Genomic DNA, 19,220 nt, shown 5'->3' with positions numbered 1-19,220 from the left:
TCTCTGTGTGTGCCTGAGTAAATCTAGGTGATGTTTCAAAACAGCTTTGTACTAAGAAACAAACCACGTGGTTTACATCACTGACGTTGCTCAACAAACCACAATAAGCAGATTCACTCTGGTGTCATCCGCGTTGCTTTCGTCTGAGTTTGTTTTTCCACTAGTTATCTGTATAAAAGTCACATTCACGTGTTACATGGCCACATGTTCATACATGAATGTATGTATGCCCTTTTGTTGATTTTTTATCTACACCGTTATACCTCAAAAAGTCTTTGCAATAATAACACATTTCAATAGCCTTGCTTTTGAAATGTTAGGGTAAGGGTGTCTGACATTTGTCAAACACAGACATTGGTTGAGTATGTAATATTTATTTGGCAATTGCTCATTTTAGCTTTTACATGGATTACTGGAACAAAAATTGGCTTTCAAGAATTTATTGTCATTCGAATATATGTCCCTGTTGGCATGTCTATAAACATTGTTGGTTATTGTTTTGACATTTTCGGCCTTCACAGAATGCTAATTAATTTCACGCGGTCATTCTAAAAAAAAGTGTCATGGTTGTATTTCGGAACATAAAAAATATATAGTGTAGGGAATTTGGAGAAACAAGGCAGAGTAAGCTAGATTTTGAAAGTATCCAACAACCAGATACCCTCAGAGGTTTTAAAGAACTGTGACCTCGATGACATCATGCTGGAGTTTTCCAACCAAGAGCTACTGCAAAACAAACTGCCTGAAGTATGGTCTCTCTCCAACATCATCCCAGTGCATAAATCAGGAGACCTCTCAAAGCCGGACAACTACCGGGGCATCAGCCTGACATGTATCACGGCAAAGATATACAACCGCATGATACTAAACAGGACGCCATCGACCCTCACCTGAGGGAGAACCAAAATGGCTTTCGCGAGAGGAGAAGCACCACAGCCCAGATCCTGGCACTAAGGAGAATGATCGAGGAGGTGAAGAAGGATAACCTGACAGCTGTACTGTGCTTTATCGACTTCAAAAAGGCATTTGATTCGATCCACAGAGGCACGATGGTGAAGATCCTTAAGGCCTATGGTGTTCCTCCCAACCTACTCCGGGCTATTGAGACCATGTACGCAGGAACAAGGTCCAAGGTGGTTACCCCAGATGGCAGCACTGAGGAGTTTGATATCCTGGCTGGAGTAATGCAAGGGGACACACTAGCCCCCTTCCTCTTCATCATTGTCCTGGATTATGCGCTCAGAAAAGCCATTAGTGGGCGGGAGCAGGGCCTCGGCTTCACCCTAACCCCAAGGAGGTCAAAGCGACACCCTGCAGTTCTCCTGACAGACCTGGACTACGCGGATGACATCAGCCTGCTCTCCAACAACGTGGAGCAAGCACAGGAACTCCTGAACAGAGTGGAGCTGGAGTGTGCCAAGGTTGGCCTTAGGCTAAATGCCAAGAAAACAAAGGTCATCACCTACAACATCTCACCGGAGCATCAACCGCTGACAACAACTGGTGGCACTGTGCTGAAGGAAGTCGAGGACTTCAAGTATCTGGGCTCATGGGTCAACTCAACCGAGCAGGACCTAAAGGTGAGGAAGGCACTCGCATGGAGGGCCCTGAGCGGCATGACCTGTGTGTGGAACTCCAACCTCCCCCGTCAAATCAAACTCAGCTTCTTCAATGCAACGGTAGAGTCTGTTCTCCTCTACGGCAGCGAATGCTGGTCCCTGAAGCCAACCTTGCAGAAGTCTTTAGACGGGTGCTACACCAGAATGCTGCGTGCAGTACTTAACATCAGCAAGAGTACACATGTTACCAACAGGATCCTGTATGAAGGAATACCAAGGGTGAGTGAGAAAGTAGCTGCCAGGAGAATGAGACTGGCAGGACACTGCCAAAGACACCAAGAGCTGCAAGCCAGCAAATTGGTACTGTGGGAACCAACCCATGGGCATCGGTCTCGAGGACGTCCTAGACTCACATTCGTGGATGTACTCAAGAAGGATGCAGGAGCGCAAAGTACCAATGAACTGGCCAGATGTATGGAGAATCGGGATGACTGGAAGCAACGATGGAGGGCTCGTCTGAGGACGACCTAGAGAGAGAGAGAGAACAACCAGAGCATTTGGAGATTGCGCATTTGATTTACAGATTTATAGATTGCTCTCGGGATGTAAAGAGAATTTCAGAAATACCCATTGCAAATCACATTGTCTTGGAGTGCTGAGCTCTGAGCTGAGTATGTGTAGCTTCATGTATGTTCATTCATTTATTTAACCAAAGATTTATATTTTTTACTTGAGGCAGACAAGTGTCTGCCTTAATGATTAAATGAAAATGAAAATAATTTCAATATATCTTCTGATAATCGGGGGAAGAAAGACATTTTGGCAGAAAGCCACGCAACAACTAGTACTTAACAGTAGTTAATCCAATACCCCTCCTGAGGAGGTTTCTGAACATACTTACATCCGGTGGACTGCAGGGAGGGAGCCGGAAGTGAAATTTTTTGCCCACAGGTACAGAGGAGTATTTTGGTGTGCTTGTGCTTGTGTGTGTGTGTGAGGGGTGCTTTTGTGTGTGTGTGTGTGTGTGTGTGTGTGTGTGTGTGTGTGTGTGTGTGTGTGTGTGTGTGTGAGAGGGTTTGTGTGTGTGTGTGTGTGTGTGTGTGTGTGTGTGTGTGTGTGTGTGTGTGTGTGTGTGTGTGTGTGTGTGTGTGTGTGTGTGCGTAACCACTCCCATTGCCTTTCCCATAATTATTTAAATGTTTTATGAGTTAATGTCCATGGAGTGGAAGAGGTTTAAGAAAATCATCTATAAAAGTTGAATGTATCTACTATAGCCAAGATGTCTTATAGAAGCGACTGAAGGAAACAGAACCTACCATGTAGTCGGAAAAAGTTGAAAGAGCTTTCAGAGGGTTGATGGATGACAGTTAACCTTGTCAACAACAGGTTATGGATCAATGCAGCATGGATTTAAATAGTTTTCAAATGCTCAGAGATATTAGGCTACCTAGAGCGTCTTGACTGTCGGTTGATTGGATAACACAGGCAATATTTTACGTGATCAATCTGTTTCCAGGTGTATCATTTTGTATAGAATATAAATACTTTGGGCAACAGGGACCTCTTCAGGTCTTAGGGAGTAAGAACTTTATTTTGTTGGCTGGCTGCAGAAAACCTTGTCACTACATGAGTATAAAAAAGTAGAGATAGCAGTAGGCCTTGTTATGGTGATCAATACCGCAATGCAGTGGAGGAGAATAGGCCTACTGGTGATTTTTTCCTTTGTGATTATATGGTAAGTGAAGGACTGTCAGGAAGCAATCTCGGAAAACATTTTTTGGGTTATTTTTTTCTTCTTCTTCTATCCATCTTTATTTATATCTATATTTGTTTCTCTCTTTATTTATTATTCTATCCATCTATCCACCTATCCTTATCGAATTGTTATTCAATCACTTTTTTCTCGATGTTCTCCATTTGTTCTGCCATCTCTTTTCTCGTCACCTTCATTCTCGATAGCCGATCATCTCCGCACCATTTATCTCTCACACCTTTGTCTAGATTACTTCGTTCTCCATCTTTTTCTATCACTATTTTATATTGATTTTGTCATTCTCATTAACCTTTTTCGCACTACTTTTTTTTCGCTGGGATCAACCTTTTCCCTCACTCATTTTTGTCGATTGAAAATATAATATTGTTATACTCTACCTCTATCTAGTGGTCGTCATTGAGAGCTACAACATAATAACCTCTACGAGTCGCCCAAATTTGACCTAGACTCCGGCCAGAGACCCATTTTGGGCGGTTTATAATGTTTGGTATTTACATCAATTATGAGGATGTTTTCCTACAGGAATCTAGTAATCTAATAAACATAGGCATACATATTTGACCTATATTGAATTTGCAACACATTGTTATTTTGTGGTAATGGCAAAGTTAGCTGTTCCTGCTAAATGCATTTATTTAAAATAGTAGGCTACAAACAGTGGAAATCTCAAACCTTTTGTAGTCTTATCCTGAATAAGTCTGGAGAATCTATCAATCCTCCAACTCTAATGTAGCAAATTCATTTATGGACAATGACCAATCAATGATATCATTGATGTCTCATCTCTGAAGAACGATTTGTAATTTCGTATTTGATTCTAGTTCTTCTTGACACACACATGCAAGTGTTGCTCTTATTGTTCTGAAGCACATTGTACAACAAGTTCTCATGGTACACGTTTTGGAACAAGCCATAGCACTGGTGGTGAATGTGTTGAAACCAAGTGAAGAGTGGTTGTGGTCCAAGTAGGGCTGCACTCATACACATCAGTCCTTGGCGTGCACTATGTGGGCTTCTGTTCATCTTGCTCATTAAAGATGTCTGTCTTTCCCTCACAGCGAGAAGCTTCCAGGAGAAAACCTCCATCCAGCCATCTTCCCAACAAAGTTTAGCGGAAAGCTCCCTGCGGTGAGGCCTTGGTGAAATCACCATAGATTAGATATTTAGTACCAAGTCAGGCGTGTGACTGACGTCAAGGAACATACACAGCAAGATACACGTCGCTCATCAAGCTGTGTAGCTTATGTGAGCATGGGAACTTAAAATGATAATAAAAACACGATTATTTGTTTTTGGATTAAACGAACACGAAATGCGAGGAGGGATAATTTCGACGTTGGTAAATTGGAAGCATATGTAGACCTACCAACCAATCAGGGTCTGGATAGTGCATGCGGCCGTGCCAACGGTAAACGGCTGGCACACTTTATTAACTTGATTGACCCTGCGATGAGACAGGAGGGACACTGATGAGTTGCTAAGCAACGGATTGAGATAGGTGCTATGACGTCTCCGTCCCTCAGCTCATAGCGCTCCTATGACTGCTGCGCTGTTTCAGCCCAACCAAAAAGTAAGATATATATATTTTTTTATATTGATTAGATATACGTTTCGCTTTGTTTTGTTATGGAGTTCAGGGCAAGCTACCATTCAAATGAGTTAGGTCATATTTCCATGAATTGTGATATAATGATGATGTTGCTCAGGAGAGGTTAAACATTAGTTAAACATTGGGTTTAAGCTCTGCTAATGCACACTAATCTGATCTTGAGGATAGTTGGATAAACAACTGGTATGCTGATACAGCTGTTGTCAGACATCTGAGTGGACCATAGTGCGATGTCACTAAAGGTTCCATTTTGCAAACTGTTTTGACTGACGTTCGGGAGGTAAAATAGGGGCCTTTTAAACCATGTGATGATTTGGTATACTTTGGGCAATTCTGGCAAAAGACAACATCTTTATATAAATATAACAACCCGGACATGTTTTTACGGTGCAGTAAAAAACACATGTAGGCCTATGTCAAAGCCACCATTTTATTATTTCTTATTTTTTACAGTGTTAGCATAGTAGCAAGACACACAATATCTGTAACGATTAGTAGCACCAAAATCAATCATCCATTTCTTTAACGCAGGCTACAAACATAGTGTAGCTACATATGATATTTATATATATATATATATAGAATATTTAAAACATCTTTGGATTATACATGGCAAACAAAAAGATCAATGCCCATCTGATATTCAGCACGCCGTTTACACTTCAAGTTTAAAAATACACAAATCATAAGTTACACATCTTAATGGTTATTTAAAAAAAACACATACACACACACACACAAAACAAACATGATTACTTTCTACACAATTTATGGCACATAGTGCATCAAGTATTTTTATAATTTCTGATACAGACCTTATAGCACAGTTGACCTTCATGAAAAATCAGACAGTCAAAGGATTCTAGCTGCTCACCGACTTGTATGAGTTCTTTCCGCCATAATTTAATGTCTAAACAAGCTGAATTCTCCGGCAAAAAAAAGTTATGATCTAATAAACTTTGGTTAAAGCATCGTATTAGAGTATCAGCGCGTAATGTTCTGTTTGTAATAGTAGTAGTAACCGGGTAGGGGAATTTTCTTCCTGTTGTCAGCTACTAAAAAAGAGGGATTTGTCTAAAGCGATGGGGTACCTGACATTATCTGGCAACCTTTCACCCATCAACCATTGAAATGCCAGTACCTTCCCTATCCCCATTATAAGTAGTTCCAGTAGTTATAATGCACTGTCCAATATATCGTCGTTTACTGTTAGTGGTTACACACTACAAAAATAATACCATTTCAGTGACACAAATAATAAAAGAAATAATGGAAAAAAGATATCAGTCTTTTTCTCCCTTTTTTTTGTAATCACTGTCGCTTAAAATATACATAATATCTACAATTTATTACAGAATAAATACGTTGAAACGTGAATGCTGTACAGTACATTTCAGTAGTGTGGATGATCAAGACAGAGGTAGGGGTTGCTGATGATGTGGAGAGGGAGAGAGAGAGAGGGAGAGGAAGAGAGACAGAGAGAGAGAGAGAGAGAGAGAGAGAGAGAGAGAGAGAGAGAGAGAGAGAGAGAGAGAGAGAGAGAGAGAGAGAGAGAGAGAGAGAGAGAGAGAGAGAAAGTGAGAGGGGTAAGAGCAAAATAGAGATGACCCTGTTTACTTCTTGGACGGTAATGAGGACGTGACCTTTTAACACAATTGGATTTTCAAAATAAAACAACTTAATGAAAAAATAAAACAAATACTTAAAAGTAACCTGTAATCAACAAATTATGATTTTCAAAACAGGGACATGGGAGGTCTGGAACATGCTCACCAAAATGCTGGTCTGATCATTGTCTTTCACATACATGAGAACTATTTTGAGCTATTTTGGACTCTGAGAAAAAGGCAGGTAAGCAATACACATGTAACTCCCAAACCGTTTGTCATTGAGATCTATTACTCATTTCATGATTCAAGTCTTTACATGAGACGTGTCACGATTTACAGTGTCGGCTACTCGAATCCCTCGCGGTAATGTCGTCATGTGCCGTTTCACTTACCGGCTGATCATGATACATACAAGGCACCGATACAGAACCTACGAAAAACACCCATCTCTTACTTACCTCGTTTAACGATGCCCGTCCCTATTGTGAATTATTTCACAGGAATATGCAACTGTTTTGTTTTTTTTCCAAGATGCACGGATTACAATTGTAATTAAACGGTGTTGTACTATGGATGTTAACACGGAAACTCCTAATCAAAGTACGTACCCATGATTCATTCTGGCAGCACTGCTGTTAGTCATTACACAGTCACAGTGTGTACCGCAGAGTTGTATCTGCGCCATGCAGCACCATGCAGACTTGACAATTGCACGGCGTAGATCTGTAAATACTGGGTGGTGGAGAACTTTGATGGTGCAACAAAACAACCGCAATAATATTAATGGCAGTTACAAAAATAATTGGCTCCTAGAATCCATTAAATGGAAATTCTGTGACCTTGTGAGTAGATTGTCCCTTATTTATGTAGCGTGGGTGCCTCTCGTCGTCCCATCTGTAACATGAAGTCCCTTACGTGCAAAGCCGTAGATACAATAACATAGTATAAAAGTATGCACTGGCAGCACGCCAGAGCCGAGATAGCGCTGTAAAGTGGTCTTCAGTACACCGGAAACAAAGACATGAAATAGTAGCTGCCGTTTTGGAAGGCGATGATTGGACGAGCGATGTAAGGTGAGGCGTTGACAGAACCCCCTCCTCCCCCCCCTTACCACCATCCCGTCACTGCAGCGGCTGGGGTCAGGCGCTGAGGAGTGGCGGTCCCACCATACTATTCACTGGACTTGGACGAGCAGGCCATTGTGTTCCTGTGGCATGCACTTCCCACAGAACCCGCCACAGCGGCCATAGATTCTTCGGCCGTCCTACGTTCGGTTGGGGAAGGAGAAGACCAAGAGGGGAAAAAGGAAGTGGGTGAGGTGGAACTTTCAATGGAGCGTCACAAAATGTATGTCAGAGGGGAGAATTCCTTTCGCATAATTTATTCGGAAAATCCCTCTTGAAGAATTTGATGAAGAATTTTGAGAATGTTGAAGAATTTTGAATGACATACAGTGCTGCTTGTTTCATTCACAGCCATCTAATACTCTGGTTCCCTAGTGTTTTGGTACTTTTGGCCCAGAACACACCAATTCCTTTGTGCAGTAAAATATGCAAACTTCTCATTACCATGTCGGAAAAGGTGATGGTGAAAAAGCCCCCATACATTGTAAATCTATACAGTGTTCACCCTTTACGATTCCATGGTAGTCTTGCATAACAAAATAGATAAGAAATAAAAGCATGCAAAGCAAAATATTGGTTGAACCCGTACCTCTGATCTGTGGACTTTGACGGAGACGTAGTTACCCTGAGAGGTCCACTTTGTGGCCTCTGCCACTGCCAGACCGGTCCCTGTCAGGTTAATGCTGAACTGGCCCTAGGAAAACATACACAACACATAGTGTTATAACTGACCCCGGACCCTGTCAGGTTAATACTGAACTGGAACACATACACAACACACAATTAACATCCACAAATCTACGATTGGGTACTATCTGTTTTCCATTTTACCGGTACTGGCCGGTTTTAGGAGTTTGTCATTCAACCAGAGATATACATTTTGTGTTATTTCTAAATGAACATAAAGTAGGGATTGTCTTTAACATCGGAGTAGGATAACACACAGCAGAATCAGAACCAGTACCTTAGCATATTGTGCACACTATAGCAACAACAGTTGAGCAGCAGGTTTAAAACACACTACTTATGAAACATCCATCAATCCATCCATCTATCTATCATAGCAACAACACCTGAGCAGCAGGTTTAAACTCGCGTACCTGCGGACACTTGGCTGCGCTGTAGCAGTCCCCCGCTGAAGCGAAGGGCACCGGCCGGCCCAGCGGGGTGTGGGAGAACTGGAGGTCGGTGGCTGGCGGACACACAGAACAACGTGACTACCACCTGGTATCGTCAGCACAGATATCAGGTTCAAATCAAACCGTGTATTTCTTGTGTTTTCAGGGTTGAGGCTGCCTGACATCACCTGACCCATTCACAAATCAAGTATTAGTCGGGAACCTCTGATCAATTTTCTATTATCGACTGGCGCCGACCAAAATGCCTCTTGAGACAACCGGGTGGACCTTCAACAAATCAGAGCCACTAAACGTGTCGCACATAAGCGGTGGCCATCGTGGTTGTTCATGCCAGAACAGGTAACACATGAGCCCTGAGATACTTCTTGTTTCCAGGCTAGGGTTCTTGAGGTTCTTGCTGAATATTTCTATCTACGTTTTCACATTTCTTCAGAGTACCTGGAATATGAATTTTTCTCAGCCTCCCTTGGCATAGAAGTGTCCGCTAAATTAATACAATGAGACTAAATGTTTAACTAAGGTTGAAGAGGTTTACAATCATTATCCCATAACAATCAGAAATAAAAGGCAGCTGGACGAGAGTTTAGGGTTAACTTTTAACAAAATCGAAATACATACTTGCATTCCGGCATTGAAGATCTCATTGTACATATATCTCATAAAATATGTTTTCTTCACGTTTGATGTGTTTCTATACGTTGGCATGTACATTAAACACAAACACATTGTTCAGTTACTTCCACACTATATCACTGAGTCAACCGAAATGACCCCTGACCCTTTGTACACTTTCTGAGGTGGGGGGGGGGGGGTTTCCAATTTTCGTCACGCATGGCAAGCATGACCGGGAGGGGAGGGGTTGGGGGTGGTGGCGGACCACCTCCAACCGCATATTCTCCACCTTCATCTTGAAGTCATTATTGACATTCTCTCGTTCATTTTGTTATTCCGTTCTCCTCTTCCTACTCCTTCTCCTCCTCCTCCTCCTCCTCCTCCTCATACGCTGTTCATCCTCCTCCTCCTCCTCCTCCTCCTCCTCCTCCTCCTCCTCCTCCTTCAACTAATCTCTCGTCAAGACTTATAATGATGAGAGATGGAGGGGGGAGGTGTGGCGGAGATAAGTGGAGATATGTGCAAACGCACACACACACACACACACACACACACACACACACATGCATACATAAATATGTACACATGCAGAAACACCAACGCAGGCATATAGTCACACATACACCCACATGTACATACATGCACACACACACACACGTATGCACACATTTATACACACACACACTAGATGAAAGCTGGCTCTAACTGTTATATTAGGGGCTCACATTTCCTCGCCTGGTGAAGTGATGGAGAAAAAAGAAAGAGAGAGAGAGAGAGAGAGAGAGAGAGAGGGCAGAGAGAGAGAGAGAGAGAGAGAGAGAGAGGGCAGAGAGAGAGAGAGAGAGAGAGGGCAGAGAGAGAGAGAGAGAGAGAGAGAGAGAGAGAGAGAGAGAGAGAGAGAGAGAGAGAGAGAGAGAGAGAGAGAGAGAGAGAGAGAGGTGTGTGTGTAACAAAACAGGCCCGTCAAAAATGGCGGTCAGCCAGGGAGCGGCGCTGGGGTCGAGGTGATGGTTAAAACGACAGCCAACCTGCGGTCTCGTAAAAACCAAGTGCAACACGCCGGGGCCGAATCGGCCAATCACGGGGCTGAGTACTCACTCATGATCCTCAGCGAGTCCAGGTCCAGGCGCACCTTTCGGAACAGCGTGTAGCCGGCCGTGGTGTAGTCATGACGACACTCGCAGTCCTGCCGCCGGCTGCCGTTGTACGGACACTGGAAGGGGTTCAGCAGCCTTTCGGCCAATCAGACGAGGCCAGGGGGGGGGAAGAGGCACGTTGTGAGTTCTAATCTGTGTCAGCTGTCAAAAGTTGTAATTCACTTTTTAGTTTAGCACTCCTTGTTCGACCCTATAACTCTTCGAGTCTGAATTGATCGTTTTATTGGTTCATTTCATGTTGTGTTTATCCCCTTGTTAACCGCTTTGTGTTGCTGTTTAGTGTTGAAAGGGCACTATCAATAAAGTTTGAGTTGATGTATTTATATAGCATCCTTCAAACACAAAGGAAACAATAAACAATCAAAAGCGATCGCTCGCGGCAGAAGAGGCGTCGTTAACATGTCATCATCGTTAACATGCCATCATCGTTAACATGCCATCATCGTTAACATGCCCTCGGGGAGTCTCCTGCACAACCGAACGCTGATCTCTCACCTGTGTCCGTACACCTCCGAGTAGTTGTCTGTCTGCCCGCTGCGCAGCGTCACATACTCCTTGGGGAAGTCGCTCTGCATCTCCGCACAATAAATCTACCAACACCCAGCGGCCAAGAGAGGGAGGGAGGGAGGGAGGGAGGGAGGGAGGGAGGGAGGGAGGGAGGGAGGGAGGGAGATAAAGAGGGAGGAAACACACATTTGATACATACTTTGGCGAGATTGTCCCTGAGCCAGACTGACGACGCGTCGGGAAAGCCACGACCCCCCCCCCCCCCCCCCCCCCCCAACCATCTGACGAAGGATCCCACCCACCTGTAGGATCCGGGGTCCGACCCGGAGGTAGAACTCCCCGTCCATTCTCACACCCTGCCGCACCTGCACCTCCCGGCAGGAGGTGAACTGCTGGCCTGGAGTGGGGGAGGAGAACAAGATGGAGGAATGTGTTGAGGAGATGGAAAAGGTGTGAGTGACACGGAATACATCTGCCTCGGGGGCGGAGAGGATGTGAAGTGGGTGAAAAAGGCGGCCGGGGCAGTGAGTGCTCGGTCATAAGGAACCCCACACTGCGTCGACCCCCAGATTAGCTGATTAGCATTAATAGGTGACCGCCGTGCGAGACACCAGCCGAGCGTATCATTTTAATTTCCCCCGGAGCCGGAGTTGGCAGGCGCGCGGCGCAGCCACCCAGCGCGCGCCGCAACTTTTCAACGCCGGCGTCTGAAATGTTGCGCATGAATCCGCCGCAACGCTTTCGGGCCCCCGGGGGGGCCCCTAGCACGTGGCGTTGCGGTTTGCGACGCATGCAGACTGCATGCGTCGCGATACGTAGGAAAGATAACGTTCACCGGTCCAAAGGAAGGATTTTGTTGGAACCCCGGCATACGTTTATGTGTGTGTTATTTTATAAACATAATCAGATATGGAGTTGGCTCCTATATACAGCATGGCCGATTTAATGCTATGATTGTGCGCTGGAACATTCCTGGGTGGCAGTAAGCCATACGTGACTCAATCATTTGAAGGTTGGAGTTTGTACATGTGATGATGTTGGCAAACAGTTTGGAGAGGGGAGGGGAGGGGCGGAGAGGATGGGTGAGGAGAGGAGAGGAGAGGAGAGGAGAGGAGAGGAGAGGAGAGGAGAGGAGAGGACAGGAAAGGGTAGGAGAGGAGTTGAGGGTGAAGGTGAGGAGAGGAGAGGATAGGAGAAGGGAGGGGTTAGGGAAGGAGAGGAAGGGGGAGGAGAAGAGAGGAGAGGAGATGGGAGGAGAGGAAAAAGGTTGAGAAAATACGAGAGACTAGATGAGGAGAAGAAAGGAGGAGCGAGAAGAGAGGAGGAGGAGGAGGACAGGGGAGAAGAAGGAGAAGAGCGGAGGTTAACCGTACATTCTGTCTCTCTGCAGGCCGCGCGGGACTCTGGACGGTCGGCTGCACAGTGTTTGGACGGCTGGCCTTTGGCTGTGAGACACTCTACCTGGCGCTCCATCACACCTGCGCCACATGTCTGGGAGCACTGCTTACACACACAGACACACACACACACACACACAAATAACACACACACACGGACACACACACACACACACACAGACACACACACACGCACACACAAAACACACACACACACAACACACAGACACAAACACAGGCAAACACAAAAATAACACACAGACACACACACACACACACACACACACACCCAAACACAAAAATAACCCACACACACGCACACACAAATAACACACACAACCACACACACACAATCAAACAAGCGGTTACCATCGTGAAAACAGTATGAAAATGAACAATAAATAATCCATACAAATCCTCTAACCTCTAGGACAGAGGTTGGCTGGGGGACTTTGAAGGATTACAGGGGGTACTGGGAACTTGGAACCAGACCAATCTGCCAGCTCAGGTTCAGTTTTCCCTGGCATATGTGTTCAGATAGATTTCCAGCAGACCTGGCCTGGCTGGGGCCTATCAAAACCGTTTATTGAATATGGGGTTTATTATGATGACTGTTAAGAGCGCACTATGGGTGTGGCAGACATCCAAACGATTTAGATGTCTGCCACACTGTTTAAGCCGTTTCATTGCTCTGACTGGTTATAGGTCTATCCTGCTCAATAAATGTAACGTCTATCCAAGCGTGCCTTTTGGTCTGTGAGCGCATTGTCCTGGAAATTTGTTTCCAGACGTTCCAGTAGTTTCCAGGTCGCATTTGCGAATTAACCTGGCGATGTCCAACTACGGTGTAATAGGAACCACAAATTGTTGTTTTAAAGGGTCATTCCAGTGTAAAATGGATTTGGGATATGTTTTGTAGGATAATGATTGACGTTAGTTTTGGAGCACAAAAAACGCATATAGGCGCTTTCTTCAGTTGGCTGTTTTTAGCCGATTCTATCAAAACACTATAAACTTGGAACGATCGGGGCACTGGTTATGGAAATAATAATTGCTATTTTAAACCACTTAAAAGGCTAAAAGTAGCCCGACACTTCTTTGCTGGTATAATAAGGGTATTAACATATAAAACGAGCCCAGAAAGTTTATAGCGTTCTGATAGAATCGGCTAAAAACAGCCAACTGAAGAAAGCGTCTTTATGCGGTTTTTGTGCTCCCAAAAGAACGTTTCAACTCTTTATCATACAAAACATATCCCAAATCCATTTTACACCGGAATGACCCTTTAATATCCGTATTCATCCATTGTGAAATGATCCCACCTTAAGAATGCCCCCTTAATGAGATGTCTGAGGGCCCCTGCTCCAGGGTAACAGGGGTCCATCCTACCTTGGTCCAGGGGCCGACCTTCCAGGAGGCCGTGTGCGGGCAGGCCCTGAGCAGGCACTGCTTGGCGTGCGGCGGCTGGGGGCCAGGGCACCGGGGGCTGGGGGAGGCGGGGCCGGCGTACGGGTGAGGGCCCGGGGACGACGGGGCCCCGGAGCAGGACACCATGCGGTGCTCGTAGCCCACACCGCAGCTGACGGAGCACTGGGGTGAGCACACACACACACACACACATGTTACACCACGTGTATACAAGCACACACACACACACACACACACACACATGTTACACCACGTGTATACAAGCACACACACATACACACACACACAGGTTACACCACGTGTATACAAGCACACACACACACACACACACACACACACACACACACACACACACACACACACACACACACACACACACACACACACACACACACACACACACACACACACACACACACGTTATACTACATGTATACAAGCAGACAGACATACACACACGCATGTTACACCACATGTATACAAGCACACACACATACACACACACACATATGTTACACCACATGTATACAAGCACACACACACACACACATATTTTACACCACATGTATACAAGAACGCACACACACACACACACACTCACACACACACACACACATACACATACACTCACACTATCACACGTTACACTACATGTATACAAGCAGACAGACAAACACACAACACACATGTTACACCACAAACACACCAGCAGACACACACACATGCACACAAGCAGAAACACACACATGCCACGTGAATACAGAATCACACACACACACACACAGACTCATACACACACAGACACACACAAATACACACACACATTAAACCACAGTCATGCATACATTCACGCACAAACACACACAAAAGCAAACAAACGCACGCAAACACAAAGAAAATAACACACAAATGGAGAAAACACATTCACACATTCAAGTATACACATTCACACAGTCAACCACAGAAAGCCACACACATGAATGCACACAGACGTGCACACACAAGTGCACCCACGCATGAACACAAACAGGTACGGCATTAATCTAAAGCATCTCACCCCATACAAAGCCATTGTGTTTGTAAAGAGCTAATACACTAAATCACCACATCTGCTTCCAACTACGCCTGCACTATTTCCCTGTAATCCCACAGACTCCCCACCGCTGTGCTTCATTAAATCATAAACCCGTTCCCTGGACCTCGCCCTGAATGGCATCTCAGTTATTCCAGCTATTACTGCGTCAATTCTATCTATCGAGCTATATTTTTTTGTATGAGGTCATCTGGTTCAATCATCAGAAACCAGCCTTAAATCTACACTTCGCCAACCCCCAGTTTTGCGTGGCGACACAGGACAACCGGTCGGGCTGTGTGAAGGAAAGGAGTAACGGTGGAATAACGTCATGATTCCTTTCTATAGCCCATGCAGACAGGAAACACCACACCTCTCTGCCAAGGGCAGACACTCCGGGGCTCGAACCAGCAACCTCTCGGTTACCAGCCAACCCGCTCTACCTTCTGAGCTACTCCCGCCCCAGTGGGCAGTGTGAGGCCAGGCAGGACGTTCAGAGAGTTCAGCCATGTTGGGGTGACGTTGATGTTGGGGGGGGGGGGGGGCTGTTCTCTCACCTGGGTCCAAGCCCCGGTCATCCAGGTGTGGAGGCAAGGTGCTCCTCTACACGCCTGCCGGGAGGGGGGCCGGGAGGGGGAGGAGGCCCCACAGTGGTCCTCCTGAACGGGGGTCATCCCGGGGCCCACGCAGCCCACCGCCCTGCCCATCGTCCCCGGGGCCCCACAGGTGGCGTTGCACTGTGGGAGAGAGAGAGACACCGCCTTAGAGGAGCTGAATGGTTTTTGAAGTGCTGTATGGACGATTTACATCAGGGCAATGTTTTGTACGCCCTAGACCCCACGCTCTCGACGTAAACTCGCCCCATAATGTCCGAAAGTATACAATATATATGCAAAGATATATAAGTAGATATTCAATACATTTTTGACATCACAAATTGCTCTTCCACTTTCAAAACTAAAATCTTCTCCAGCTCCCTATTCGTTGGAGCATTCATCAAACTTAAAAAAAAAAAAAGAGTGAAAAAAATGCTCTCTTGTCGATATAATGATGCAAAAAAAAAACACATGCGACTCAAATCTTCTACCCTGTCCTTGACTCTAAAACGATCCGTTTTCTCACTCGCCCCGATCCAACCCTCCGTACAGCAGAGAAGCGCTGAGCTCTGCAAGGTTCTGCTCACGACTCGGGGGCTGACATAAGGTCTGATGCCAGATGATAGGCAGTGGGGGCAGTGTTGTACTTTGAAGCCTGCACTGGGTTGGTTCTCATTCAACCCTCCAGGCCCCCCCGTACCCTGCTAACTGGGAGCTGCCACAAAGACAGATGTGCCCCTAATAGTCCTGCAGACATGTGGACGTCATGTTTGATGTCATTGCTTATGACATGGCTCTGCTTACTCCGAATGACGATACCCAGACACCCAAATGAAACCGATTTTTCCCTTGGTGTGGGAACGTCCGTGAGGTCAGATATTTGGGTGTGATGGTCCACTTAGCCCTGGTAGCATGCGCTGTGTTCTTCTTGTCCATGCCGGTGCCAGCGAAAGAAATCTAGTGGCTAAACTATACACTGTTCATCATGTTCTTTAGTACATAAAGGAGTCTAAACATGTGCATACTTTTCCACATCACTGGTGGACGCCACGCTAATTCCTTACATGGAACTAGTTTTAGCTACTTGAGCTACTAACACTGAGCAGGACACGCAAACACACGCACGCACGCACGCACGCACGCACGCACGCACGCACGCACACACACGCATACACCACATCACACACCCACACACACAAACACACACATTGCTGCTACAGGGGCATATTAACGTGATCCTTCACAAAGAGATGCTAATCAAGAGAAAAACAGAATCATGTGACAAAGGAGCATCATGCCATCTTCACTAAAACAGATATCATCCAACTTGTGGGGAGAGATAGAGAGAGACAGAGAGAGAAACATAAAGAGACATAAAGAACGACAGAGCGAGTGATACATAGTTAAAAATTAGAGTAGAGAGCGGAGCTTGGTGATATAAAATTGTATTATCCCGGGGAAATCTTGGAATAAAAGATACTAATGCGAGCAGTCAAACACTATTATGATGTTATTTAGGGTAATGAAGGTTTGCATTAGGCATCAGAAAATGTTGTTCAATGAAATACATTATAATCTCCCGTCACTTCAGTCTAAATAGGTTAAGGTATAGGGGGAAAGCCAGAGGCATAAGGGTAAGAGAGGGAGAGAGAGTCATGACACGAGAGAGAGAGAGAGAGAGAGAGAGAGAGAGAGAGAGAGAGAGAGAGAGAGAGAGAGAGAGAGAGAGAGAGAGAGAGAGAGAGAGAGAGAGAGAGAGAGAGAGAGAGAGAGAGAGGATATCTTACATCTTGCCATTCTCCAGTCAGCCAGGTGTAGTGAGGGCACTCGCTGGTGAGGCAGGCCTGGTGGTCAGCGGGGCGGGTGTGGGGGTCGCAGCGCTCCGGGCCCACACGCCCGCTGCCCTTCAGTCGGCAGTAGACGTGACGGCTCTGCAGCCCCGGCCCACAGCTCACAGAACACTGGGACACCAGGACACAAGAGAATAGGGTTTAGTGTCAAGCCGGGAATTAGCTTTTTGTCTTCAACCTGGAGCTCATTCCACAAATGCGTAATTGTTTTGTCTGGTTTAATGCAACCTGTGTGTGTGTGTGTGTGTGTGTGTGTGTGTGTGTGTGTGTGTGTGTGTGTGTGTGTGTGTGTGTGTGTGTGTGTGTGTGTGTGTGTGTGTGTGTGTGTGTGTGTGTACGTGTGTGTGTGTGTTTGTGTGCGCGTGTGTGTCAGGCTGGTACCTGCAAAGAGGACACACATGCAGTCAGTGTCCCTATATTTCTCCCTCTACTTTGCATCAGTGTGTAAATGATACTGTTGAAGGGGAAGTCACATGACCCACTTCCACAATGACGCACTATTATCATCCCAGGATATCTGCCGGGTGTTACAGCAACAGGAGTTTACTGTATTTAAAGTTAGCTCACATGAGCCTGACAGGCAATGTATCAGTTCAATGGATCGGACGGCACATGGAAAAGTTTAAAAGTATAGACGGGGTCCCGGAAGAAAAGTCGTCGGGTCTTTTCAGAGGAATTAGGTTGGAGTCAAACCGTAAAATTCCCAGGAAAAGACATTTGGTCACACTTTCGGTGATGCTGGTGCTAAAGCCGATAGAATAGAAGAAGTTTGAAGCTTCTGGAAGTATCGCACAAGACACTTCACACACATATAGTGTTTCTCGTCAAAGTGATTTGTGATTTGTACTTTCTCACTCACAAACCCACACACATACAAACACAATCTCTGCCATAGCGAGTACTTGTATTAAATGATGTATGAACCTGGACTGTAATTGACCTTCCACATATACTTCACACACTCTTTCACACAACATTTATACTCATGCAATATTCATCATCAACCCTGCTTTAATTTCGCTGACCTCTACCCCGGTCACAAGAATATTTAAATACACCCTTACGGCAGTGGTCTTTGCATTTCTTTCCCCCTAAAAAACAACTTCTAAAGAAAGAATTCCGGCCTTTCGGCTCGCAAGGCCCTCTGAACAAAGACGCTCTATATCTCCGGTGACATCTCTTTGATGTGCCCCCTCTGCATCGCGGTACCTGCATGCAGAGGAAGTCATGCTCGTCAGCACCGGAACCGATTGCAACCGATTTGGGCTTTAATCTAACCTCAAAGAGACCCCGAGACGGGGGGGGGGGCGGGGGGCGCGATGCTGCTAAGCAGCCGGGGTAGCAGAGCACAAAACCTGGAGTCTCCAGTTTCCATCAAGCGCCAGATGTATATGTGGTTTCATATGGACAGATATAATAATATATTATTTATTATATGTGTCTATATATATATATATCCTATATCTAATATCTAATATATCATATGAAATATTATAGATAATCATATAACATATACATATATATATATATGATGTTTACGTATGTTTTGAGTTAATATGTCGTTATAGGCTATCATCACGGGATACGTTCTTGTAAATGGTCCAGAACGTGGTCGGAGCACTTGGCCAGCTTGGCCTGGAGAACAAAGTACCGCACTCATCATCATCATCATCATCATCATCATCATCATCATCATCATCATCATCATCATCATCATCATCATCAGAACTTTTCCAAACGGAGAACCAAGATGTGATTATTTGTAGAAAAGAAAGGAGAAAAGAAA

At 45.3% G+C, this 19,220-nt stretch overlaps 1 protein-coding gene across 1 annotated transcript in view; it reads right to left on the bottom strand.

Moving 5' to 3' along the window:
• Positions 1-5,371: 5,371 nt before the first annotated feature.
• Positions 5,372-19,220, bottom strand: part of LOC130388802 (A disintegrin and metalloproteinase with thrombospondin motifs 20) — a 96,120-nt gene continuing 82,271 nt past the window's right edge. Inside the window, exons 30-39 of the mRNA XM_056598337.1 lie at positions 17,372-17,545; positions 15,546-15,725; positions 13,878-14,078; positions 12,465-12,591; positions 11,394-11,488; positions 11,080-11,174; positions 10,526-10,659; positions 8,777-8,868; positions 8,266-8,370; positions 5,372-7,816 (exon numbers count right to left, since the gene is read on the bottom strand). Of these exons, the coding sequence (XP_056454312.1) occupies positions 7,727-7,816; positions 8,266-8,370; positions 8,777-8,868; positions 10,526-10,659; positions 11,080-11,174; positions 11,394-11,488; positions 12,465-12,591; positions 13,878-14,078; positions 15,546-15,725; positions 17,372-17,545 (1,293 nt within the window). The 3' untranslated portion in view covers positions 5,372-7,726. The remainder of the gene's footprint in view (positions 7,817-8,265; positions 8,371-8,776; positions 8,869-10,525; positions 10,660-11,079; positions 11,175-11,393; positions 11,489-12,464; positions 12,592-13,877; positions 14,079-15,545; positions 15,726-17,371; positions 17,546-19,220) is intronic.

Source organism: Gadus chalcogrammus, chromosome 9 (genome assembly GCF_026213295.1).
Source record: "Gadus chalcogrammus isolate NIFS_2021 chromosome 9, NIFS_Gcha_1.0, whole genome shotgun sequence".
Classification (NCBI taxonomy): Eukaryota; Metazoa; Chordata; class Actinopteri; order Gadiformes; family Gadidae; genus Gadus; species Gadus chalcogrammus.
Note: the sequence above shows the minus strand (reverse complement) of the source record. Positions and strands in the feature narration are given on the sequence as shown.